The sequence below is a fragment of the Saccostrea cucullata genome, unplaced genomic scaffold (assembly GCF_032062105.1).
Source record: "Saccostrea cucullata isolate Sc308-1 unplaced genomic scaffold, CSIRO_AGI_Scuc_v1 ctg382, whole genome shotgun sequence".
In the NCBI taxonomy this organism is placed as follows: Eukaryota; Metazoa; Mollusca; class Bivalvia; order Ostreida; family Ostreidae; genus Saccostrea; species Saccostrea cuccullata.
In genome coordinates this window covers 407,461-434,933 of record NW_026925758.1, presented here as the reverse complement: position 1 = coordinate 434,933, position 27,473 = coordinate 407,461, and the positions used below count along the sequence as shown (strand labels likewise).

General features: G+C 33.4%; 3 protein-coding genes across 4 annotated transcripts in view; 2 read left to right on the top strand and 1 right to left on the bottom strand.

Moving 5' to 3' along the window:
- LOC134269766 (inactive rhomboid protein 1-like) overlaps positions 1 to 27,473 on the top strand; it is a 228,453-nt gene that overhangs the window by 186,761 nt on the left and 14,219 nt on the right. The window lies entirely within an intron of this gene.
- On the top strand, positions 3,386 to 5,235 carry LOC134269726 (uncharacterized). The gene is made up of 3 exons (XM_062751930.1): positions 3,386 to 4,067; positions 4,173 to 4,365; positions 4,491 to 5,235. The coding sequence occupies exons 1-3, from the start codon at positions 3,558 to 3,560 to the stop codon at positions 5,165 to 5,167; spliced, it is 1,380 nt and encodes a 459-aa protein (XP_062607914.1). The 5' UTR covers positions 3,386 to 3,557; the 3' UTR covers positions 5,168 to 5,235.
- LOC134269759 (intraflagellar transport protein 70A-like) lies at positions 11,999 to 27,413 on the bottom strand. Of its 2 annotated transcripts, XM_062751964.1 has the most exons (17): positions 27,267 to 27,413; positions 27,082 to 27,147; positions 25,246 to 25,455; positions 23,456 to 23,485; positions 23,048 to 23,104; positions 22,811 to 22,879; positions 21,942 to 22,113; positions 21,552 to 21,680; positions 20,261 to 20,463; positions 19,942 to 20,007; positions 19,659 to 19,778; positions 18,225 to 18,301; positions 14,099 to 14,309; positions 13,625 to 13,696; positions 12,813 to 12,916; positions 12,431 to 12,639; positions 11,999 to 12,226 (listed from the first exon to the last, which is right to left on the bottom strand). In XM_062751964.1, exons 1-17 carry the CDS (start codon positions 27,318 to 27,320, stop codon positions 12,102 to 12,104), a joined length of 1,974 nt encoding a protein of 657 aa, XP_062607948.1. In that variant the 5' UTR covers positions 27,321 to 27,413; the 3' UTR covers positions 11,999 to 12,101. The 2 variants fall into 2 exon arrangements, with proteins under 2 accessions (XP_062607948.1, XP_062607949.1); XM_062751965.1 differs by lacking the exon at positions 23,456 to 23,485.

Sequence of the window (27,473 nt, the reverse complement as noted above, 5' to 3'; positions counted from 1 at the left end):
AGTTGATCTCTGTGTTAGGGGTTCGAGTCCCACTTTGGGATGTAGAGATTTGTCCTTCAGAAAAGACTATATAAACTAAGTACCATTGTTTCAGTGAGTGAGACCACGAAAAAGATACCACACTGCTCAAAGGCCCTAAGTTTCAGTATAAGTCTTAAATTTAAAACTTCCACCAGCAAGTGGTGGTGTCTCAATTAGTATACATATATGCTATTGAAGATTATCTAATTTTAACTCATTTTGGGCATATCTTGATAATGTATAAATATCAATGAAAGTATTTATATCAGAAAGGCTACTTAAATATCAATGTATGAAAGTATTATCGAAATACTTCCTGTTCCATTAATGAAATAAAAGTTTGCCCGCATCCCTCAATCAGTTGGAATTTTTTTCTGTAGATATTGAAATATATATGTTTAGTGTGAAATATATGGAGATAACGAATAGTATTCAAGCTCTAAAGCCCATTTAAACGAAACAATTCAGGAGCAGAGCAAACAAGGACCTCAAAAACATCAGAGATAGGATCAGGTGCAATGAGAGAGTAAGCATTCTCGGCGGACGGTCAGACTGGCCGTGTGCTCCTTGTAATTATCGGAAAACAACGATAATATCCGTTGACATAGAAAGTGTAAAAAAAAAAAAAGACCTTACAATTAGTATGAAAAACGTCAGTCACCAATTGACTCAAAGTTAGATTTTATTTGCTGACAACTTCATTGTATCGACCATAGAACTAATATAAAGTGATTTTTTAACTTTCCTCGTTTTATAAATTGTTCATAAAATTCTTTTGAATTAATTATCGCATTCTTTTTCCAAATAAAATTACAACTTCTTTTTATAACTTTCATCAACCTGTTATAAATTTTCGCGATAATAAGTTCTCGCGAAAATAAGGAAGCTACAGCACGTAGAACATTCTCTTGTGTATCGAATCAACTGAGAGATATAAACCCCATATGCAGGTTTAAGTAATCGAAGTTGACTTCCAAATATGAAACAGACGTGTCAGACTCTGGTGTATCTTTTATTTCAAGTTCACTAGGATATACCATATGGACATATGGATTGAAGTGATAATGCATCTTTGACATATCTAAATGTCGAGTTGAAGGCCACAACAAGTGTGATGATTGATGATTTGAACGGATTCAGATTAAATTTCATGGTCTTTGAAATTTTACCTCGCTTTGATAAATAACTGGCCTCTTTATTTTACTTTAGGTTTGTAAGGTGTTGGGCATCACAGTTTCTATTGTGACATCTATTTTTTTCCTGATTTTTTTTTTTTTTTTGGTTGTACTGAATTTCCCCTCCAACGCAAAGGAGAAATTAAAAGAACAATTTAGAAAATATAGTGCTATTGTTTTATTTATCTTTTATTTTACAATATTATAAATTTCAATCAAAGAATATATACTTAGAATTTACCAAAAACAGTGTGATTAAAAAAAAATAGGGAAAACAATTTGTATCTGACTTTATTAGATTCCTATATTACTTCTTTAAATGACAATTTTCCAGTTTCTCTTTAGGTGCTCTTGTTTACATATTCACCTAGCTCCCTCTGCTTCATATTCCACGGAATTTCCATCATATAATTTGGAGGTACTTTATTCTGAATTGATAAAAAAAGAAACAATTACGAATGCGTGGAGAAAGAAGCGATAACTTGGTTTTGCAATTCTGGCTCTCTTTATTATATTTTGGCTTGTCAGTCAATAGTTGTACGGCTCAGATTTCGGCTTATGAAGCTGTATTTCTGTTTTACGATATTATCTTTCGTGATTGATGTCCTCCTCCCCTTACGATTGACCGCTACCTACGTCCATCTGAGAAAGGATGACAAAGCACAGCCCGCAACTCGGTCAGGATCGATAGATCTCAGATCATTTACATAGCTCCTACAATGATCAACCCGGGAACAGGCGCAGGGCTTACTTCGAGGAGTTAAAATAAGGGAATCAGCGTGTAATACGTATTGTCACGCCCTGTACGTAACAGAACAGTAAAGACTTATCTAGGTGTGTGGCTAATGACACCAGTGATAATTATAGGCGCTCAGTAAAAAAGGAAACTATGATATAGACATAATTTTCAGTTTGAGGTCGGTGTAGGCAACCATATCATGTACCCATATTGTATTTTAAGTTGATTCCGAGAACGACCATTTCTACTCGATTTAATATAATAAAGTGCTGTTCTATAACATAAAGAAGAATGGACAGAGAAGAGTTGAAGAAGCATGTCCAGTATCTACGACACCACAAGGATATAGAGAGAATTCCAGTGTCTGAAGCCATAAGACAGTAAGTTAATGTTTAACAATTATAAGAGAATTTATAACATTTTTCAAATGTAAAATACTGTAATTTATAGTAAATTTGTTCTTTCACTTTTCACAATGTGATATAATTATCAGAATTGCTTACAGTAATGCAATTCTTTTATGTTATGCCTTCCATTTGCTATATAATGTGCACTTTAAAAAGCTGTATTTTTGAACTTATATTGACTACTTTATATCAAAAGGACCTATTTAAATCTAAATATTGCTTTAACAAGAAGAAAGTGTGTGGACCCCCCCCCCCCTGCCCCCCACCCCCAAATGTAATATTTTGTTCTGAAAGTTATTTCACTTGCAAGATAGGATTATCCACTCATGAAATAAATTCAACCATAAAACACTCATTTCAACTTTGTCAAAAGGACATGTAGTGTGTTAGATAAAATAAAACAATTTATCAATTTCAATATCCTATTATCTGTCAATTAGTGGCTTTTCGTGGCATTCTAAAGCTTACCATTATCTGAATTTTGATATATTGCTATCCCCAAGGTGAGGTTTTCCTAAAATCATGGAATTTAAGCAATTCCAGATTAAGCATGTGTCCATTGTAATGACAATATATGATCAGCATTGCTTAAGTCTACATACAAAGTCGTGCATCAGATAATGCCCGAAGCCAACCAATTCACTCTTGCTTTTGGAAAACACAGCATTTTGACTTGCAAAACCGTATGTTTACCAAAGTCAATCAAAGTCATTAAGAGGTAGCTAATCGATGCGTACATTGAAAGCTTACTGAATGTCATCCTATTTTAGATCCTGTTAAATTTCTATAATGCAATTGACACGGATACTCAACTAATGTTTACAAGTTGTTAAAACCTGTTTTCATCAGCAGTTATTATATAAATATAGCCCTTTGATGAGGTCGATCCATAGATATATCGACTTCACAGAAAAGCATATCGACCGAGCACGAGGTGCGAGGTCGATATGCGTTTTTTTGAAGTCGATATATCTATGGATCGACCTCATCAAAGGGCTATATTTATATAATATTATTTTTACTATGTAATTCAGTAAAATTGATTGGTTTGGTCTGTACCACGTGTTAAATTATATTATACCGATAAAGACTTGAGTTACTAAGAATAGAAAAGGGAAAATCCAAGATTTGTTTTACAGATTGCGATTAGTTCATGATCGAAAATTTTAGCCAATGAAAATCGTTCTTTCATGTACGTTCCGAAACTAGCAGAAGATGAACGACACGAAAGAGCTCGTAAAAACTGAAAAGCGAAGATTCGCTTCTATTGACGATGAAGGCATCAAAAATTTGATGGAGAATGTTGAAGCACAAAATACCAAACGAGTCACTTCAACGTCAGTGAAATTATTTCGGGAATACCTGTTAACGAAGGGGCAGGAGTTAGATTTCGAATCTTTCGACAATGAAAAACTTGACGAACTTTTATCCAAGTTTTACCTTGAGATGCGCAACAGGGATGGTGAGATGTATAAAAAAACAACACTGCTTTCGTATCGACAGGGCTTACAGAGACATTTAGAGAAAACGAGAACTGATATTGACATTTTGAAAGGAACTGATTTTAAGAAGTCGGCAAGGGCATTCAAGTGTATGACTAAAGAGCTAAAAAGACAGGGTCGCGCAGCTATAGATCACCATCCACCCATCTCAGACGAACATTTGGAAGTAATCTATGAACATTTAACCCAAAACTTGGAGGATGCCAAAATGTTGCAGTACAAGGTTGGTACTTTAGCCATTATGAATAAGAAATTGTAAATAATTAGGCCTATAGGCCTATGATATATTAAAGTTTTTGAGCGTGATATCGTGTCTTGTTTGTTTAAGGTCTTTTTGGACATAATGTTACATTTTGGCCGGCGAGGCAGAGAAAACCTTTCCTCCCTAACACGAAAGGACTTCGCAGTAATGAGAGGGGAAGGAAATCAGCTCTTCGTGTACAAAACAAAAGATGAAAAAACAAAGAACCATCAAGATGATTCTGAAAAATCATCTGATGGAAGGATGTACGAGATAAAAGGTAAATATTTGAAAAGTAAGGAAAGAAAAAATAATTTTATTTTTACTTTAATTATAATAATCACCCTACTTTTAATAAGATATTGGGTCAAAGCAGTTCTTAGAATTTATGTTGTATAATTTCAGATAGTGACCGATGTCCCGTACGAAGTTTTGTGAAATATCTTCGACGACTGTCTCCTCATTGCCCAAGATTGTTCCAACAGCCCCGAAGTGTTCCTAAAGACAATACTTACTACTGTAATATACCTGTGGGTCATAATGAACTTGGACAGTATATGAAAAGAATTTGTGTCAGTGCTGGAATAAATGTACTCTACACTAATCATTCATGCCGGGCAACAACTGTAAGTGTGTTAGATTCAGCAAATATCCCAAGTAGACATATTATGTCAGTTACTGGTCATAAAGCAGAGAGTTCCCTTAAAACATATTCAGGGAAGACCAACGAGAACACCAAAAAAGTAATGTCACAGATAATCTCAGGGAAAATATCAGGAAGAAAGGCAACAGAAACAGTCACTAGTCCAAGCCCAATGCAAGATTACAGTTTATTGCCCCTATCAAATTCACAGGAAGAAGTTCTTATGAAAGATTTATTTGATGAATCGGATGGAATTGATGATATCCTACGTTCTATTGAATTTGAACAGAATGTCCAAGTACAGAAAACTCAGGTTAACACCACCTTGGTACAGCCACCTACCTTACAGTCAGCTAACATGCTTGTACCGATTCCAGGCCTGAGCCTTACCAACTGCACAAGTGTTACCATAAACTATAACATTATGCAAAAACACTAACACAGAGTAAATGAGTTTTTGTGTTCAAAATTGTTGTTAGTTAATACAAAATGTTTGAATATGTTATAATGGTCCAAAAAATTGTTTAAGCTTTATTTTTGCCAAAGAAAATAATATAACAATTTAATGCAAATGCTAGAAAATTAAATTGTATCATATCAAATTACTTGTTACCTTTAATTTCGTTTGTATAATTATGACGTGTTATTTGATTTAAGAGCCTCAGTTTATGTTCTTGCACTTAATTTTATTGATATTTTACATTCAAAATAGAATTGCTTCTACCCCCTAAAACAATATTCTACTCATTTGTTTTATTATTATTATTATTATTATTATTATTATTATTCACATTTACTGATAATTAACCAGTCTAATTCCTGTGTTATTTTTTAAATAAGATTTGAGAGCAAATAAGGAATATACTTTAATTTAATTTAATCAACATTTTATTATGTAAGTAAGATTACATAATTGGATTGGACATCAGGCATGGCCTATATATGTCCTCTCCAAGGTCAAGGTTACAAATGTTAAGAATTGACAATGATTTACAATGATGAAAAAAAATTCCTTATAAGTTACATTAATTTCTTTTGGAATATACTTTGTCAAATTAAGGAATTCAAAAAACAAGCAAAAACTACCGTATTCTTAGAAAATTGTGTAGATAAATTTAATAAAATGAACAATTGACGTTGTGAAAGGTGACAACACATTGAAACCAACAAGCCAATTAAGAGAGATCTTTGACCAAGACTTAGCCCTTTTTCAATCTTAATGGTAAAGTTTGGAATGAAATATATGGAGATAACGATCAGTATTCGAGCTCAAACGTCCATAAAACAATACAAATAAGGAGCGGAGCAAACACGGACCTCCGAAACATCAGAAATGGGATCAGGTGCCATGGAGGAGTGAGCATCCCATGCCGACCGGTCACACCCGTCGTGTGCTCTTTGTCATGGTCGGGAAATAACGATAAAATCCGTGGAAAACTCAGTGTGTAAATAATGGACTAACATTAGAAATTCTTCTAGATTAATGATTCTTTAATAAACGGGTATTTTAATGATATCAAATTGAGATCAAAACTTGTCATCTCTCTCTCTCTCTCTCTCTCAACTAACCAACATTAGGCAAAGTGATTGGAACTGATTGCTTAAGCTCTCTGTAATTGTCTTCTACATTGCAATGACCAGCATCTGTCTCTGAAAACCGACACAGGCAAATCAATCCAATAATCTGAAGCGTCACATTTGACACTCTCGTATTTATTTCCTTCCACGTTTTACGGCGTTCAATAGTACGGCATTGTGAATGCTTTCTGAATGGCTAGCAGAGAGAGACCACTACATAGAGAATTGGTTTCATACATCTATTTTCTAAAAAGCATTCAATGAAGGCTGGTCTCGTTTTAGCAAAGTTATATTAGTTATTTGATACTTTATAATATGATTTCATTAATTATTTATTGTTTCTCCGCCTTTTACCTGCAACTAAAATGTGAATTTAATTGGCATATATTAAGTTAAATTTGCCATGGTTATTTTTACATATCTTAGGCATATTTTTCTAATTTCTTTATACATATATACTGCTTTTGTCAAACTGGGGAGATTCATTACATTTCATTTATAAATGAACACTTAGATAAAAGATCTATCTCAGGTACATATTAGCACATGAAGAATGGCAAATAATTAAAAAGAATTATTTTTATTTTATTTTTATTTTCAAAACTGGTTCTTATGATGAAATGAATTCATTTAGTTCTCAGAATTAGATTTATATGCAAAATTCTGCTATTACATTTTTTTCCCAAAGTTTTGCTCAGATACATTTAAAAAAAAAACAGTCCGTATGTGGAAGCTCATGGTTATCATGGTTAGAGATTTTATGACATCAATGAAGATTATACCATGAAATATAAAGGAAAACTACTAGTACATAAATAAGCTAATATGTCTTTAGAAAAATGAGATTGGAGAGCAGAACAAACATTTAAAAAAAAAAACCATCAGAGGTGGGATCAGATGACTTGTAGGAGTAAACATCCCCTGTCGACAGGTCACACCCGTCTTGTATTCCTTTGACTGGGAAATAACAGAAAAATTCGTCGACAATTGATTGTGTAAATAATGGCGTTACAGTTAATAGTAGTCAATAAGAATCTTCTGGAATACTGTACATTAATATATTCGAGAAGTGGTGTAAATCAGATGTAAATACTTAAAATATCCTACGAACTTTAAAAAAAACAAAGTCGAAATCACAAACTTTTACTAGAATTGATAATATCTAAACTTATGACTTTTCAAACTTTATACAAAGTTTAAACATTCCCCTAGGTGAATTAAGTCCAACTTTGAAGCTTTTTTGACATTATAGATACTGTAATAGCTTCTTTTTATCTTAAAAAAGGACCTCATATTTATATTAAACTTAAACATGCTAAAGTACCTTGTTAATAATCATATGCTAATTTCATTTTCTTTTTAAGAAAAAGAAGAAAAAAAATATTGTACACACAAGTATTCTGAATTTGAAATTAAAAAGATGCTTGAGTTTCTGGTTGGTAAAAATTATGTCGTTTTTGGAGATCAGGTCTTTCAAACAGTTGTTGGAATTCTCATTGGATATCAATTGCACAATGTTATAAGCAGACCTATTTATTGAATTTATACGAAGCAGAAGTTGTTCAGGCACTTCTTCATGAGAAGAGAGAAGAAGACACTTGCTGTGGCCTTCAACTTCACATTTAGATATATCGATGCCGTATTGTAAATTAACAATGGATATTTCCATTCATATGTTGATCCCACTGAGCTTGAAATAAAAGACACCACAAAATCTGACACTTCTGTCCCATATTTGAAAAAGTAAGCAGAAAACAAAGTCAATGGCATTTTTAATAAAACAACAAAATTATGATTTAAACGTGATGACTTATAATTTTCTTTCGTCGGCTTCCTATACTTATGTAGCAATATCTTTATCACCTGTATATGGGGTTTATGTCTCCCAGTTGAACATGTTCACGTATGATCGTTTTGTTAAATGAGGCAAGTTACAATGTATTAACCAACAAATTGACGAAACAAGGATATCAACAGTCGTTAAAAGTCATCATTTCGTAAGTTCTATGGTCGATACAATGACCTCATTAGCAAATACAGTCTATCACTAGGTAAAATGCTGATTGACCATTTTCATACTAATTTGCAGGCAATTGTTTAGACTCTGATTTTTTTTTTACAATTACACGTACCCGATCATGACAAGGAGCACACGACGGGTGTGACCAGTCGACAGGGGGATACTCACTTTCTCACTGCACCTGATCCTACCTCTGATGTTTTCAGAGGTTCGTACGTGTTACTTTGCTCTGCACTCGATTTGTATTCTTTAAAGGACTTGAAGCTTGAGCTTGCTATCTCCACATTCAATATAAAAGTAATATGTTACTGATAAATAACAATAATTATAAAATTGCAAACTGTTCAACTCTTTATTACACGGTCAAGAATCTTTGTAAAGTTTTAGAGAGTTCCTGCTTGGATATTAGATTTGCTCTTAAGCTTGATCCAAATGTTCTTTTCAATTCTCGAAACAGTAGCCTCTTTCTGGCATTGAAATCAAATAAACTAGAATGCCAATTAACCTTAAACCTAAAATCGCGATTAAAATCTGAAAACTATGTAATTAGATTGTTATCATAATCACAGATCATCGCGTTCAGTCAATTAGTAGGTCATTTGATGTTTTTGTACGAATTCTTCGGGAAATGCGTTGTTATACGTACAATTAAATTGCGTTCAACAAACTGGAAATTGACACAACCCAAATCTTCAACTTAATTCATTTCACTGAGCGTGCTTAGTCAGTGTTAGCCAATTTTGATACAATAAAAACGCAATATCCCTCTCCACATCATGCAGATTTGACAGCATTTCCAATTTATTTCACTGGATTCATTTTCTATTGATAAACTATTAATGATTTGTCAATCTTATGATAAATATATTTAATACATGTACTCATTTTTAAAATTAGGTACTTGAATACGTGCAAACGTATTGTATTGCAATCGAGTGCTTTTTTTTCTTTAACACGAGAGTAAAGTACAAATTTTTGATTGACTTATAACAAATATAGATATTAATTAGCTGATAGTTTAATTTGAATTTATTGATTTTATTCATGCAAACAAACTATAAATAGTGTATATATAATATGTTGACGGTGCGACCGTTAGAGCGAGCGCAAACTCTTCTATTGTTTTGATTTAGATCGGGCTCGTCAAACCGCACGTGACATTCGGTGCGTCTAGACTCTGACGTCACATGACGTATGCAAGTTGCAACATACCGAGAAAAACCCTGAACAGTGCTGAAAGTTAATGAAGAACGTTTTATTCTCTATTTATCTTCAATATATATCCATTAAATCAAGGCGAGTAAACTTTTTGTTGAACATTTGCCGTGATTCTCGCGAGAACGTAGCTAAAACAAGTGATGTATTGTGGGTCCAAATTACGGCATCAAAGAATTCTATCGAATGAATGTGCAGAAGTCCGAATTTTCTCTTCGCACAGGCGTTGCTTTAAGAGCTCGCTATGCGAGCGGCGCTTCGCGCCGCCTCGCTGCGCTCGCTATAATACATGGTTACTGTCTTGAAATACAAGCGATATTTGGGCGAGGGTAAGAAAACGTGATAGAGGGCGAGGCTTGCCGAGCCCTCTTACGTTTTCGACCCGAGCCCAAATATCGCTTATATTTCAAGACAGTTATCACGTATTTTGTTTATCCTGCAACATATTTCTTACTTTTGAACGTCCAAAACTAGCTATTTTCGACAGATTTAGGCACATATCTGCAGTTAAAACTATGACGCCATGGCGTAAACATTGCAATATGCATGACGTCACAATGCTTTTAGAACGTCGGAATGCATGCACGAGGCTTTATTAGGGCAGTGACCGGATAAAGCTTTGCTTTATTAGGTTACCTTTATTAGGTCAATGCAAGGGGTAGTTGCAGGATAAAATATAAAGTAGAGGTTAAAAAGTAGCAGAAGTTTTTGCGACCTTCTATACTGATGACTTAAACTTTTCTATCGTCAACTTCATCACCTGCATACGGAGTATATATATCTCAGTTGATACGATACGCAAGAGCATGCTCTACGTGTGAACAATATCTAAAACGAGGTAAATTATTGGCAAACAAGTTGATGAAACAAGAATATCAGCTGTCTTGTTTAAAGTCATCATTTCTTAAGTTCTATGGTCGATACAATGACCTTATCAGCAAATACAATTTATCATTGAGTCAAATGCTGACTGACGTTTTTTTTTCCCATACTAATTGTTAGTCTATTATTTATACACTGAATTGACGATGGATTTTTCTGTTATTTCACGATCATGAAAATGAGCACACGGCGGGTGTGACCGGTCAGCAGGGGATGTTCACTCCTCCATGGCACCTGATTCCACCTCTGATGTTTCGGAGGTCCGCGTTTGCTCTGCTCCTATTTTTATTGTTTTTGGACTTTGACATTGAATACTTTTCGATATCTCCATATCCTTCACTTGAAAATTTTAATTATCGCATTTTTTACGATTTATTTTGCAATGTTTATTGACCTGTCGCAAAAATTAAACTTTGCTGATTGATTTCAAACTGGCGAATCGCAGATAAAAGATGATAATAGTTGATATTCCGTATTTCAAATTGTATTTGACTAACATTGTGCAACATTGTAATAAATGTTAACCTTTCATATTTACTCATGCGTTTCTTTGATCTTTTTAGTGTATATGTAATAAAAAAAACTTTAATTCAATGTATTATCTATATAGATTTCTTTGATGGTGGTGGTGGTGTTGGAAAAGAGGGGGATCGAGGGGGTACTTTTGTGAAAACGTGATTCTTTTGTGTATAAAGAATTATCTCTGCGTTCGGTAGCTTTTTCTGTTATTAGTCTGCACATTATCATATTTATTTAATGGACAATTGTTCTAATGAAACAGCCTTACCAGATGGCATGCACTTCACAGTAATCACTTCCATATAATGAAAGAAATCAATCTAAAAAAAACAAACAAAACATCTGGTTACAAAAGGTCCGATCCTCCGTTGACCTTCAGGAAATGTCTTATTAATTTACTTTGTATATTTAGGAGTATAAAAGGAATCACTGAATATTTCTAAGATACAAATCACCTCAATTGTTTTAAAAATCTACAACTTTCTTCATTAAAGTGTTGCATTTTCTTTGCTAATGCCTTTCAGTTACATTCCCATATTAAACTATGCTTCCACTCCAAGAGAAACGGATTACTTACGCTATCGAAATAATGTAATTTTGTACATTATATATGTATAAAAAAAACTATATCTTGTTATAAAGCTTTAGACTTTTTATATGTTGTAGACTGACTGAGTTTATAGACGAGAAAATGCCAGAAGACGGGCTGGTAGTCACGCCCGATAAAAAGAAGAATCCGTGGGCGGAGAGTAGAAAATGTACCATTCTGTAACTGTGATAAGATGTAATAGGCAGCCTGCAATGTACTTTTATACAGTCTGTCAAATGTCTTTTTTATATAGTGTATGATTGTGAACTTAGTTAAGAGAAGTTAGAGTATTTGTCCTGGATATTTCTTAGATTAGCAAAACTTGTAAAATTGTTTCCTCAAACATGTCAGGTATATATATCAAAAGTCAACATTCCAAATAAAAGTTTTCAACGATTGCTTTTCTTAAACTTGCTGATTTTTTTTACGCCAGAAACCAAAATGCAATAAATAACAAACACTTAAGCTGGTTTCGTAACAAAGCATTTATTGAATTTCACTCGTCGGGAGAATGCATATAAATATATCATTGTTCTCCAGAGATCTAAGCTCTAAAAACGCAAAACTGACTTAGATCAGCTGCAGCAATAAACTTTTCAGTAGTCGAGCTTCGTACGTCACAGTATTCTTCCCAGGATGCATTGGTTCGGCTTCCAATGGCTGTTCGATCAAGGCTTTTACGTCCTTTCCATACACTAAATAATGAATACAAAAAATCCAGAGCTTTATCTAAATAAACTACGAGACAGAAAATATAGCCCGCAATCTTTTTGGATTTTATAGTGCAAGATAAAAATGATTCAAGGTTTTCAAGATTTTTGTTTAAACAAAAGCAGTCTGTTTATGATAAAGGTACTTTTTACAAATATAGAATTTATATCTTATGACCCCTGACTTACTCTCACAACACTCCAGGAACTGAATACACTCCTGTACGACCTGGTCTTTCATCATGATCATGTGCTTGGCCATATTCTCTATCAGAGAAAGGAAGCAGCGTTTGGCGTAATACCATGTATCCGTTCCTAGCTTTTTATTGTAAGGCTCCAAAGACTTGATTACGCGGGAAATTCCAAACTCATAGTTACCCTTGGCGCAATATAAAGTCCTGTGGAATGAAGTGAAGCAGATTTAAATCTTGTTTATTTAGACTTTCAACTTGTAAAAGTTGGATGTCTTGGAAAACTAGCAAGTTAGTACCCCTTATTATAACGGGCGATCATTTATCACCTTGATATGGACAGGTAAATGCATTAAGATGCTTGCGGGGTGCGTACGTACCCTATGACTAGATTAACAATACAGAGATGGTAGATCTTCTTCTCTGAGTCGTCATATGACAGCTGTTCCTCTTCCTTCTCTATCTTCCTCATCAGCTCCTCAGCCTAAACATTAAACATCACTGTTACACGTCCATAGGAATAAAATCTAACAAAGTACACAGCTAAGTATTGGAAAATAAATTGCTTCCTGTGGAAAGGAAAAACCATCCTCGGTTCAAATGAACTGCAAATTCCATTTTGTATCCAAATTAAAATGAACATTCCGTACTCCCTGCATGAAAGTGACATTTGTGGCGATCATTTATTGCAGTCTGACTATTAGTATTTGACATTTATTTTTCAGTGCCTTAGGCAGTGGATAGAAACATCCAAATTTGTACTGATGACACTCAAACTAGAATTATCAGATTACACAAAATAGATTTTCCTTTTACGATCGTGAAATTAGTGCAAAAACTTTTTTGCCCTAGCTCATGTTTAAACAAAATTGAAAGCAAGAGAATGTCATTTAAATACGAATCAGACAGCCCTCCACCCCCAAAAAACAGATTTAAGAATTTAAGTCAATATATCAGTGATGGAAAAGAATTACGGGTGCATGTATAACATATCTCAGTATTCGATTTTTCTTACTTAAAAAACAGCACCTTCAATAGAGTTTATTAAACTCAAATATTAAGACCCCGTTCTTAAGGTTACCAGAAATGAGAAAGTTAGACGTGTATATACACTACAAATATATTTAACTCATGTTGACTTATTTTTTTAATACTGTATATTAAATCAGGACTAAAACGTGAGTCTACACACCTCCTCATTCTGGCTGGTCATGATGTAGGAGACGCAGAGATTGGCTAGAACGATAGCGCTGACGCTCAGTATCTGAAACGAAACCAGGCACTCTGTGTTATAAACTTATAATTTTTGATACTAGTAATCTCGGATATCCAAAAAATAAAAAAAAATCTAGGACGTTTCAGAAAATTGCACAATCTAAATCATTCGCGTTTCAAAGATATCAAAGATTTAAAAGAATAACCGATTTATTTAAAAGAAAAGAAATATACAGTCTATTTAATTATATAGAAACGTGAGGTTATTCAAGATATAGATTACTGAAATGTTAATTTGAACGTAAATAACATATATCATGTATATCTTTGTGCATATCTCGTATTGTTATTTTTTTTTAGCTCAATCGTACAATTATGCCTTTTATAGCTTCATTAGTCAAGGTGCATTTTTTGGATTCTGTTCAAAAAACTGTATTTTGATGCGGCTTACATTATCGTAGTTCTTCTTGACGATAGGTTCATAAAACCCTGCCGCCTCCTTGTATTTATTTTCCTGCATGAACAGCACATGCGCAACGTTCAGCTTCCAAACATCGTGTTCATTACAGAATTCCACAGACTTGCGGAAAATTTTTTCCAAGTGGGGATAATTTTCCATGTCCCAGTATATCTTGGCTTGTTGCATCAACACTGGTATGTACCTGCATATTGAAATTGATGATAAAATATCCCTTCAAACTAAATACATATTTCTCTCCATAAGGATTTTTTGACTGAAGGAGGGGAGGGGGGGTATAGATGACCTGGTAAAACCCCAATACAGCACACAACACCTTGCATTAAAACGGCCAATGTATTTGTCTTCATTCTTTGTTCGTTTTTCATCATTTTTTGTCTTCCTGGTAGTTTTTAAAAATAATTTTCTCACAAATTGTGTGACTGAAAAAATCAAATTCATTGGAACTCCTAACATTTTTTATGAAATTTAAACTAAGCACAATATAAAATGTAAAACTATTTGTTTTGTTGATGTGTGAGGATTCATTCCATTCGATTTAACAGAAATCAATTTACATCATTTTAAAATCAACAGGTTTTGTAACCGCACACTGGCAATGTAACGTCAAAACATAGTTTGGCACAACGTTTAATGTTTTTTTCATACTTGAAATTTATTTTTTAAGATAATAATATCCAAACTGTATCTTTGTAAGCAAAATATAAATAAATCAATAAAAAACGCCAATAAGTTTTCGCATAATTTGCAAATTTCTTATGCCAATTATAAATGGTACGTTTCTAGCTAGGGTCGTATCATTTTATATTTTTTTTTGAGCCAATTAATTGTTGTTTTTTGTTTTTGCTCCATTTTACTGAGAATGTCCCTACAGGCATTATATAGTGTATTATCCGTAACTCATCAAATTTTGACCTGCTCCGCTACCCGATTTTTGCATTTTTAAATCAAAGTGTTTGTGACAATATTAAAATATTTCTAGAAAATGTTAAAAAATAAATGTGATTTTTTATCTTTGTAAGCAAAATATAAATAAAGAGTTTTTTTTTGCAAAACCTGCTAATCGTTAAAATGGCCTTTTTTTAATAGAATTGCTTTAAATCAAAGTGTTTTTGACAATAATATGAAAATGTTAAAAAATAAATTGGATTTTTGACTGCAAAACCTAATGATTTTTTGCTTTAAACTGCAAAAAATCTGCATAATAATTATTCTCCTTTTCTAAATCAATATAAAGTCATAAAATGACGGCATGGATCAATCTTGATCATTTTCATATTAACTTGTTTCATGACTGGAGTTTCCCTTAATTACTTCATTTACAAGATACGCTACAACCTTGAGAATACGGAGAAGGTCTTTGCATGATATTCTTGATGAAGGCGTCATATCGGTATCCGTTTTCACTTAACGTGTCATCCTTCTTCATCAAGATAAAGTTAATAGCTTCAGGCCAGAGTAACAGTTAATATGGGGTCTGTTTTAACTTTGTATAACTATAGGAAGTCAAAGCATATTATATGCATGCATATGTTAAATTACAAAATAATAGTAATTCATAGTTACAATTTCTGCAAACAAATTGGGGGGGGGGGGGGGGGGGTTAAAAGCCAAATCAAAGAATAATGTACACCAGTTATGCTAACAAGTAAAGTACTACTAGAGGCTCAACACAAGATGGGAGTTCTCTCTACCATATAATTTGAAATCCTAAAATTTTTAATTTCCTACACTTATCCAATTTTGGCTATTATATTTGTTAACAAGTTTTCCATTTCAGAATTCAGTTGTGTATATAATAAAATGCTTTCATTGATTTACAGTTTCAATGATATATGCAGTTAATTTCCCAGATGACTTATTTATTTCTATGAAAAAAGGCGGAATATTTGAGCTGAAACCATGTTCCCCTGACTTCACATGAATGAGGAATTGGACAAGGTCCAATGTAGTTATAAGTGAATCAATACTGATTCTACATGCAGCTTCCTCCTGTCACTGTGGCTGGATTATTGATAACACAGGCCAGTGAGCAGTAGGCTCCCCATCTCAGCTTGATTAGCCACAAAAGAGGGGAGGGATAAACATATACACGTCAGCGGACGGCAAACTGTCACCACAGGCTTACGACATGGGGACAGATAAACAGAGACACGTCAGTCCATGGAAGTTATCTCCCCTGGATCTCTGGCACTTGTGGTGGGAGGAACACTACAGTTTAGGATTGGCTCCTTATCTAGAAATTTTCTGCCCATAACAAATTAAAAGTACGATGGTATCTTATTTTCTCTAACCATAATTGGATTTTTGTATTTTATGTTAGCAATAAACAGTTACTGTAGAATTCAGTCATCATTTTTCCTTTAAATTCAGAGAACTTGCAGCACCTTCTGTACATGTTGCGCTTTCTTAAAGTGCACAGCTATAGAGAAAAAGCTTATCAACCACAATACTCACCTGGATAACTTAAGCTTTTCTTTTCTTTAAATTCTTATTCTTTATATTTCCTTTGAAAATTTTGCTCCCCCCCCCCCCCCCCCCCGTGCTATCATGACCCTTTCCTTATTCTGATGGATCCTGATGGGTCCATATGACAATATGGGCCTTTCATGCACAGTTATGGAGAAGGAAATTCTATTTCTTTGTTCCTTAAAGTCTTTCTGTACATCAAACAGTCCAACTGATGGCATCTATTGATTATATAGAGTAAATTAAATGCCTTATTTACCCTATTTTTTTTTTAAAAATTCTTCTTTGCTCCTGTGTACTAAGCAGAGAAGCTATGTGCATGGTTACGATGAGCAAGGGTATTTATTCCAAAATTGTGAATTTTATAGTCCCTGTTATGGGTTTTGGTGTTAGGATTGGACTCTATTGATTATAAGGTAATGATTATAGAGTTAACATGCATTATTTCTTTAAACATTTTTTTCACAGCTTCTTGGATTTTAGCAGATAAATTTAATGCAGTGATGATAAGTGAGTTTTTCTCTCCCAAATTTGTAATATTCATTAACCCTGGGTCTTGTGGTTCTGGTGTTAGGATACATGGAGGGTTCAGAATCTATTTATAATCTGAAAATTTATTACTCTGTTAAAAATCATCTTCTCTTCTCCTATGTATTAAACCAACAAACTGACTGAGTGAGTACTTGTACAAATGTGACCTAACTCTACCCTGGGGTCACTTAGCTAGAACACAGTTTTATGATATTTCTCTCTTTTTTTGTAATTTTGGTTACTTTGGTAGGTTTAATTATATAATTTAAGTTATAACTAGAACTGTCCAAACGGGACAAAATACCCCCCGCTGGGTTTTTCAGAAGTAAGTTTTTCCTTATAAAGATATGTATCAAACATGAATTATGAAATTTTTCTTCCAGTGACCTTGAACTTCCCCAAATGATTTTGGGTCAAGGTCATGACACACCCCTGGATCATGGGCAATCTTTGTGTGAAATGAACCACAAGTTTATCCATATATGGACAGGACATTTCTCTCTTTTTTTGTAATTTTGGTTAATCTTTGTGTGAAATGAGGTTTTAATTATATAATTTTTCTTCCAGTGACCTTGTTCCCCAAATGACCTTCAGTCAAGGTCATACACACCCATGGGCCATTTCTTTGTGTGAAAGGAGAACCTACCAACTTTATCAAGATAACAACAACAGTGACCTTGAAAGTTGGGTCAAGGTCATGACACACCCTGTCATGGGCAATCTTTGTGTGGATGTAATAGGAAAATGCATGGGATTGCAGTGACGGACAAGGTGACAATTGCGGGGGGGTATTATAACCATACATTTCAAAAGTAACAACAACAGATGAAAGTCAGATCTGTACATAATAGGAAATGCATGGGCAGTGAACAATTTTTAATCATAAGATCAATAAAAGCTTAATTTGGTCAAAACCTCCCTTCCCAAATTTTCAATCTGCATGCATGAAACTTTTCTGTATCTTTCTCAAAATTCACGATATTTTGTCTAAAGATTTCATTTTCAATGTCTATTTCATTTTACAAAACATCTACATGCATACTTAAATCATTCTTCACAATCTGACAGAATATAACACCAGATGAAATACGACACTAACCTCTCTAGGGCCTCATCATATTCGTTGACCGCTCTCTTGACCGCTTCATCGTCATGGTTTTGCCGAGCCTCCTGGACCTTAAACATGAATAACCACTCACTTCACAATCAAGCATTTATTTATTATAACAAAGCATGATAATCAATATAAAAACCAAAAACTAGGAAGGAATGCAATGAACCTAATTCTTCATTTAAAGAAGATAATTTCCTTTTGCCTTGATAATTCATCTCAAAACTAAATGTCATTTCATTATTTAAATGGTTATTAAACAATTAAAACTGAAAGGTTTTTTTCTGAATTTTATACCTATAGTAACAATTGAATCTGCATCTTGTTTACCGATTTACAGGTTATACATAAGATTTTTTTTAAAAAAACTCATTAGAAAGATATTTTAATCTGAGAAACCTTTGATTTTGAAAATATATCACATGACAAATCTTGTGTTAATTGGTCATATATCTGTGACTCAGTTGTGGCCATGTGTGCTTCAACAGTCAGTGATTCAGTGGTCACTGTGGTGAAAATATTGTGAAATTTTAACTCAGGAAACTTATTGTTTATCAAGCATTTAAAACATATTAAATTTTTTTTTCAATCTCAATTTTACATTCATGATATACTAGTAGATCACAGAGATTCTGACATTTGCATATAGCGTGATTGTGTAAGTACATTATGTATATCAGTTTATATAGACATTCACTGCAAAGTCGTGCCTTAAGATTGCTAACTCATCATAGATTTCAATCACTTGTCAATACATCATCTGATAAAAGCTTGCCGCCTTATAAAATATTACAATTCAAATATCTTTATTTTCAATTAATGTTTTGCTAGCAAATCAATTTTTCACACATTTCTGAACAGAAATACTGAATGCAGTAGTTGTGCTTCACGGCAGTATAGTTTTACCTCCCAGAGTTGTCCTAAATTGGACTGAACCTATCAAAATAGTCCTCTCTGTCAATACTTAAAGCTACTGAATGCACTTCGTATAATTCCTTACAGCAATTTTAATTTTGATTAATTTTTATTGGTTTACTTTCAATAGACGCAAGGAGGGATTTGATCATGCTGCTGCTGTGATTGAAATCACATGATGCAAAGACAGGTGTTTCATGCATCACATATTGTCAAAAGAAAACAAGTGAATGAATGAACAGTGGACTGTCACATAGAACATCCTGCTCAGAAGTGTGTACACATCTTATTTTTTGAAAAATAACACTTTCCAAACAAACATGATAAATCCCTGGCCTTTGCATAAAGAAAACTTGATGCTATTTATTTCCTTTCAAAGAGTGAAGACTACTTTTATCAGTAGAAAGTAAACTGATTCCAAGCAAGTAGACGTCATCAATTAACTCAGAATAAACTTTTACACTTTATGACTGTACTCAGTGAGATGAGCCCGAGGATAGACAGTACCTGTTTAGTGAGTTTACTGAGCGTCTCTGTCTGATTCTTTGCCATCTCCTCCAGTTTTCTGTAGGCCTCTTCTTTAGAGGTTTGGCTGGTAATCACAGCCTCCAGAAAGTCGTACAGGTACTGAAATAAATAGTATTAAAACACATTAAAGTATCACACCTCAATTACTGATGTACCAGAAAACATTCCTGTCAGCTTGTACAACTGACTGTATGATAAAAAAAATTGTACATCTTATTTATATATTTGAAAAACATAAGTGCCTATGTTTGTGTTTACTTACTGGAGTCAAAAATTTGAATGTCAGGTGAGAATTCTCAGCAAGAACATCTGCAGCCAAATCAAAATACTGAAAACACAAGGGAAAATGCAAATTTTAATATTTTTCTTTAAATTATCTTAAACATTTATTTCAAGTCAAAAAAATTTATATTCATTTATACATTTAACATTTTTTCTGGAACTCTTTCTTTTTGTTCTAATTTAATCACATTACATGTACAGTACAACTACTTGTGTTAAGCATAATTTTTCAAAGCAATATGATGTGTCCACTCCATAAAAGATTTCATCATATATTATAATTTTTAAAGTTTGTTTACCTCGTATTTGACATAGAGTAACAACAGATTGCCAAATGTCTCAGGGGGAAATGGATTTTGCTGGAGAAGGAACTGCAGCTTCTCGAATCCCTGGGTGGGGTGCTGCTCCATGTTCATCAGAGCTTGGTTATGGAGGGTCACGGCATCCAGTTCCTCCTCAGCCCTGGGGGGCATGTCAGTCAGGGCCTCACAGGCAGCATCAACTGAAAACAAAACGATAAATAAACATAAAATGTGGCATAGAAGCTTTTAAGAAAAAATATAGATGGTTGAATATTTGAAACTCTAACATATACAGTCAAACATTTTTATTATTTTTCAGTCTTGAAAATTTTTGATATTTGATATTAAAAAAATTACATATTTTCAGGCTAATATTTGATATGAGATAAATGCATTGAAGACATTCAGTTTATTTTGGTTATTGTGGTAAATGACAGATGTTACAGTCTACATTCTAAGACTTTAAACACAAACATACAGTTGATGATTTTTTAATTACTACTAGCTAAAACAGTAGTACAAGTATTAGAAATATTTTTTTATTGCTTTCAGTCTTAAAATAAAATGAAGATAAAGATTTGAATGCAATGTTTTATGAAGATGTCTGGATAAATAACATTCTGTGGAAGAAATTATCAAAATATAAGCAACTCATAAAGTCCCACAATTCCCCTCTTCACATGACAGATTGAATGTGATGAGTACGCAACAGATAGATCAGCTCCACTTCACACGATATATTGACAAATATTCTTCCTCAAAACATTTGAAACTAATTTTTTTTCAAGTCAGAAATACCAAAATGCAAATATTTACCACAAAGCATCTTTTAAAGGGACTCCAAATCAAGATAAACCCATATGTAGTCATTAATATTAAGTGATGTCTCTAGCAAAGTATGATCTGAATGTACACATCTAAACAGCTGATTGCTTGAAGTATTAGAACAGCCAAAGACTTCACTGAACTAGGTCTGTTAACTTACAATCAGTGGAGCCATAATCTGTAATCCAGATTACTAGGTCATTAACAAAACACTAAAGCTTAAGTCATACAAATGTTCTATTAACGTGTTACGTATATTCAATTTACAACTACACCCTTAACCCTCTCTGTAAGCACAACACAGAATGTAATGACACACTAATGTTATAAACATCACATTATATCAAGATTAAATGGTAGGAGAAGCTTTAGGACAAAAAAGTATTTATTTTAGATTTGGACCAGTTTGTTTTAAGTACCAGTAAATAAAAGATATTGAAGTTTATAATGAAAGGGAACTTACAGTTTTTGAGTTGGTATTCGATGGCAGCCTTGAGATTGAATGCCTCCACCAGAGCAGTCTCGTGTAGAGTCAGGGTGTTACCCACACTCCGGACGTCTATCCCCTCCGTCGTCATCCCCACACTCAGTTCTACAAAAATAATCCAAAGTCCAGCATGTCATTTTGATAATTATAAAACACACATAGATGCATAGAGGCAAAGATTATGAATGATTAAATATGTTCCATAATTTAGAAAAATTTCCTTACTTGAGTATCATATATAACAGATGGAATTAATTTTTTTTCTTGTAGAAAATTCTCAGTACAGTTCCATTTTTAAAAAATTCAAAGATACAAAATACAAGAACTGTCAGTTCCATTGATCAGTGTTAATATGGCATCACTAACCTGGGTGCTCCCTGATACCCCTCTCTATGATGTCTGCGATGTGTTTCAGGGCGGGGGCATACTGCTTCATCTGGTAGTGACACAGAGCAATGTTATAGGACAGCTGGGGCTGGTAGCCCAGGATCTGCATGGCTGTGGTAAACTTCTGACAGGCCTCCTCATACATCTTGTCCTAATCATACAAAATAAATAACTCTTATTATCTTAAATATTTAGAATTGATTAAACTTAAAATAATTAAATTTATTTTATTCTATAGTCTTCCTTACATGCATGTATTATTTATCAAAGTAGAACTTTAAGGACAATTTGCTTTTTAAAGAAAAAAAATATAGGACATTAAGAAAATTAAGATGTAAAGAGGTGTAAATACTGAGTTGCTCTATTTCAAATTTGGCAAAGGATCGTGGAATTCTATTTTACTCCAGACTCATGAAAAGCGTTGAAAAACAATAGTGTTGATGTTTTTTAAATGGGGAAAAGACATGCAAAATAAATTGTTTTATTAATTTTTCTCGGTCTATTAAAATATTATGAATACTTAAATCGATTGCAAATTAAATAGTACACTGCAACTTTTTATTTTTTTTCAAGTCTATGGGCAGACTATTCTAACTGCATAAAAATTAACACAGAATCAAAACTTTTCATTGTGAACTTATAAAGGGTCCTTAATCCTTATGCAATCGAAAACAAGAGAATTATAGTTTCTAAGGACTTGTGTCAATTAAACCAATATACAACATGTATATACATGTATACATTTACATGCTATTTAGATGCCCATTTTTTTCATATTAGAGATGGAATAGGGAGAAAGACAGAAAATTGCACAGATTCAATGTATGTGTATCATACGCATGAATTACCTTATAAAGGAGGCAGCCCAGGTTAATCTCGGTGTCAGGATCATCTGATGGGCACTGCTCTACCAAACTCTGTAAATGTAAGAGTCCACTTGGTTGTTATAAAATGAAAAATATATTTCACAGCAAGCATAAAACACTATAATACGATAGAGATATAAGATAAAAGATAGTCTTTTATCTGCTACTCATCTTTTGAAAATCAATTTGCTTTTATTAAGTCATACAAAAATTACCAACCTTAGCTCCTGGTAAATCCTCCTCTCCAAATTTAATGGCAGCTTGTAATTTGGTTATCTACAAAATTAAGTAGCATCTTTAAAAATTTATCAATAACTCAATATTTTTTAGCAATCGCTTAATGTAAATTATATACAATTTCCCAATGTTATGCTAAAAAAGCTATTTTTTGTTTCAATTAAATATGTTTATATTGAAAATATCTTGATTAATGTGATCACAAATTCCTCCAATCAATTTTTATACTAATTTTACTTTGTCATTCGCATTATAATGTGACTGAAACTTAAAAAAAAATCAATGATTGATAAACACATAACAAAGAAAATGAAACATAACATTCATTTTAAAAAAAATTCTTCAATAATACAATTTAAATGTAGAACATTTAGTTAATTCAATACTTACAGGATCTCCCCTTTTAATTTTACTATGGAACTTAAAATTATCAAATTGAAACAGTTAACAAATATTACATTTTTTTTTTTTAAATTGTCAGAGTACAAATAAGTTACTTAAATGTTAATATGTGAATATAAAAATTATTTTGATACTAAGGATAATCAATCTTACCTGACTTTGATACTGAGGATCATCTCACCTGAATTTGATACTGAGTATTATCAATCATACCTGACTTTGATACTGAGGCTTATCAATCTTACCTGACTTTGATACTGAGGATTATCTTACCTGACTTTGATACTGAGGATTATCTCACCTGACTTTGATAATGAGGATTATCTCACCTGACTTTGATACTGAGGCTTATCAATCTTACCTGACTTTGATACTGAGGATTATCTTACCTGACTTTGATAATGAGGATTATCTCACCTGACTTTGATACTGAGGATTATCAATCCTTAATACCTGACTTTGATACTGAGGATTATCAATCTTTAATACCTGACTTTGATACTGAGGATTATCTCACCTGACTTTGATAATGAGGATTATCTCACCTGACTTTGATACTGAGGATTATCAATCTTACCTGACTTTGATACTGAGGATTATCTTACCTGACTTTGATACTGAGGATTATCTTACCTGACTTTGATACTGAGGCTTATCAATCTTACCTGACTTTTATACTGAGGCTAATCAATCTTACCTAACTTCGATACTGAGGATTATCAATCTTACCTGACTTTGATACTGATGATTATCAATCTTACCTGACATTGATACTGGGGATTATCAAACTTACATGAATTTGATAATGAGGAATAATCTTACCTGACTTTGATACTGAGGATTATCAGTCTTACCTGACATTGATACTGAGGCTTATCAATCTTACCTGACTTTGATACTGCGGCTTATCAATCTTACCTAACTTTGATACTGAGGACAGTGATTGGGAAGGGCTTGCGCCACGCGCCATAGTCGCATTGAAGTAAAAAATGGCGCATTAAATCAATTAATCATGGCGCCAAGGTGCGCATTCAATTTTTAGTGATATTATTTGAAATTAATTTTATTTATTTGGAAATATTTTGCGTACGACTTTCTTTCTTGTTTTACTTTCGTTTTAAATGCAGTCAATTTAAAACAACAAATCTCATTAGTTGAACCTCGTCAAAAAGTACTTCCGGTTAAACGAAGCGCTTACATTAGGTACAATACTTCATTCATTTGTATTGTAGGGCTGTTCCCTTTCCAAAACTGTCGTAATTTTAACACAAATTACCGGTTAGTTATATTCTAAGCAAGTTCCTTTAAATCTGCTGCATTGCATGTGTTTGAAATCAGATTTGGTTAATTAAAAACGTGTTTTCTCTTTCGTATTTGTTTGTCACTTTGTTATTTTGTAAAATGGCCCTTCAGATTATATTGATGGCCCATTCATTTTCGAAATGGCCCATCAAAAATGTTGACAGTTGCGCCATAGTCCCATTGACCATTTTTGCCTTCCCAATCACTGTGAGGATTATCAATCTTACCTGACTTTGATACTGAGGATTATCAATCTTACCTGAATTTGATAATGAGGAATAATCTTACCTGACTTTGATACTGAGGATTATAAATCTTACCTGACATTAATACTGAGGCTTATCAATCTTACCTGACTTTGATACTGAGGATTATCAATCTTACCTGAATTCGATACTGAGGATTATCAATCTTACCTGACTTTGATACTGAGGATTATCAATCTTACCTGACTTTGATACTGAGGATTATCTTACCTGACTTTGATACTGAGGATTATCAATCTGACAGGCCACTTTCATAGCCTCTGTGTACAGACACGCTTTGTACAGGGCTTGAGCATAGTAAAGTTTGTAATCCTCTATTTCTGGATGCATCATACTCAGTCCCTCATAACAGTCAGCAGCATTGACAAAATCTTGCATTTGAAAGTAGCAGTAACCAAGAAGTGACAATGCAGCTCTGGACTGAAATCAACGAATCAGATATCATATTTGTAAAGCATGTATTTCATTTCACTGCCAAACTTTTAAGGATATAGTGATTGTTTCTTTCACTTTGCTTTATGATAAATGTCTCCTTCAGGCTTGTAAAAATAATTCAATACTTGAATTCATACTTTCAAAAGTTTATGTCCCTTTGCCACAATCTTTAGTGATTCATTGATTGTATATTGTTTCATGTCCCTCTCAAGAATTTTTCACTCATATGGAGATGCCACCACTTGCCGGTGGAGAGCTGCAAATTTTGTCCTATAATCAGCACTCAGGGCCATTAAGCAGGGAGGGATCTTTTCAGTGCAGGGTCCGACACTCGTCAAAATTTGGTCTCGCCATTTGGGCAACCTTGGTATGATCACAGGTTGCCCGAATGAATTTCAGGTCGTCCAAATAAAATATCAAATGAAACAAAACTTAATGTGCAATTGTTTAAAATTTGTTAAGATAATTAACAGAAGTTGTAATTTTGTATTAAAAATGTAAACCAGACATGCTTTTAGTATTTTATCAAACAAAAATATAAGCTGAATCTGACATGCAGAGTGCTAAAGTTTGTAGTTTAAAACATTCATTTTAACTTACCATGAAGGCCTAAATACATTTATGGGGTCAAATAATCCTGGGCCGAATTAACTAGGTGTTATATTACAGTGGACACCCAACATGGCTGTCTAGCAGCAGAAAACGATCATCATATGATCAGAAAGTTGTAGGGTAAATGCAAGATGTCACAATGATGATTATTACTCTTTATATTTAAGGTGATTGTTGTCACTAAGTTGACATATTTTATATCTCAAATAAAACTTTATTAAAGACTTTTGGTAAAATTGCATCATCTGATTTATCGAACGCAGATTTGGCAGGAAGAAAAATTTAAGCGGCTGCAATTTAGAACATGTTGAATGGGTTGGTTTTGTTACAGAAAAATATGTATTCAAGGCCTTATGAAGTTTATTTTAAAATATTAAAAATCATTATTAAACATTCCAAACTTGTCCCAGGTCGTCATTTGGGCGAGCCAGACTGAAAATCAAGTCGTCCGAAATCATTTCTAGATGGAAATGACGAGGTGACGAGCGCGAATGTCGAACCCTGTCAGTGCCAATACCTATTGCGACATGGGACCTCATTTATACAGTCTTATTCAAAGGACCGGTCTCTTTGTCCCACAGTGGGAGTCAAATCTGCAAATTATGGATAAACTCCTTACATCGCGACTCTAGAGCAGATACTCTAACCACTGCACCATGCATCTTTAGGAGAAAATCCATAGAATCCTCACAGTAGCCTTTATAGTTTTCTGGTTTATAACTTTGTCATCTGACTGAAAAAATTCTGTGCATCTTGTATACCCCAAGATATCGAAAGAAAAAAAATTAAACACAGTGGATTGAGCGAGCCCCAATGTTTGGTAGGATAAAAAGCAGAAATGTCTTTTCTTTTCCTTTTGACCTTTTGGTTGATCCCGTAAAGGGACATTACTATTGCAAAGTGTGAATTGGACTATTGAAAAAATTTTATCAATTCAAGATATTTTTTAAAAAACATGTAAGGCATTATCGCTTCCATCTCATTTTAATCATTACTAACCTTTGTGTGTCCTTGTACTTGACTACTAAGAAGTTGAACTGCATCATTATATCGTTGGTCTTTTATCTAAATGATAAAAATATTGTGGAAAAAATGGTCAACTCTTTTTCCTGAAAAACAGGGTAAATGACTTGTCGAGGATAACAAAAAATTAGAAAGATGGTAATTTTTATTAGATTACATACCAAAGAATATATTGTCGATGTATATTCTCCCTCTTTAAGTTGCAAATGCGTCATTTTAATCGTCTAAAATGAATTGAACTTCTGGCAGTTGCTAGCAACAAAATCAAAGGAATTTCGTCTCTATCTATAACGATATTGAATTTGTTAATTCATCGTCTGTTAGAGCAAACGTTTGGTTGATTAGACATTCGGAATCAATGTTCTCTA

Bases quoted from the DNA above. Each gene is read 5' to 3' on its own strand.
- LOC134269726 (XM_062751930.1), top strand. From the start codon at position 3,558: ATGAACGACACGAAAGAGCTCGTAAAAACTGAAAAGCGAAGATTCGCT. The intron at 4,068-4,172 runs GTTGGTACTTTA...TGTTTGTTTAAG, and splicing joins CCAAAATGTTGCAGTACAAG to GTCTTTTTGGACATAATGTT. The intron at 4,366-4,490 runs GTAAATATTTGA...GTATAATTTCAG, and splicing joins AAGGATGTACGAGATAAAAG to ATAGTGACCGATGTCCCGTA.
- LOC134269759 (XM_062751964.1), bottom strand. From the start codon at position 27,320: ATGACGCATTTGCAACTTAAAGAGGGAGAATATACATCGACAATATAT. The intron at 14,310-18,224 runs GTTAGTGTCGTA...TTCAATATGCAG, and splicing joins TATGATGAGGCCCTAGAGAG to GTACATACCAGTGTTGATGC. The intron at 12,640-12,812 runs GTACGTACGCAC...TTCATTCCACAG, and splicing joins ATTGTTAATCTAGTCATAGG to GACTTTATATTGCGCCAAGG.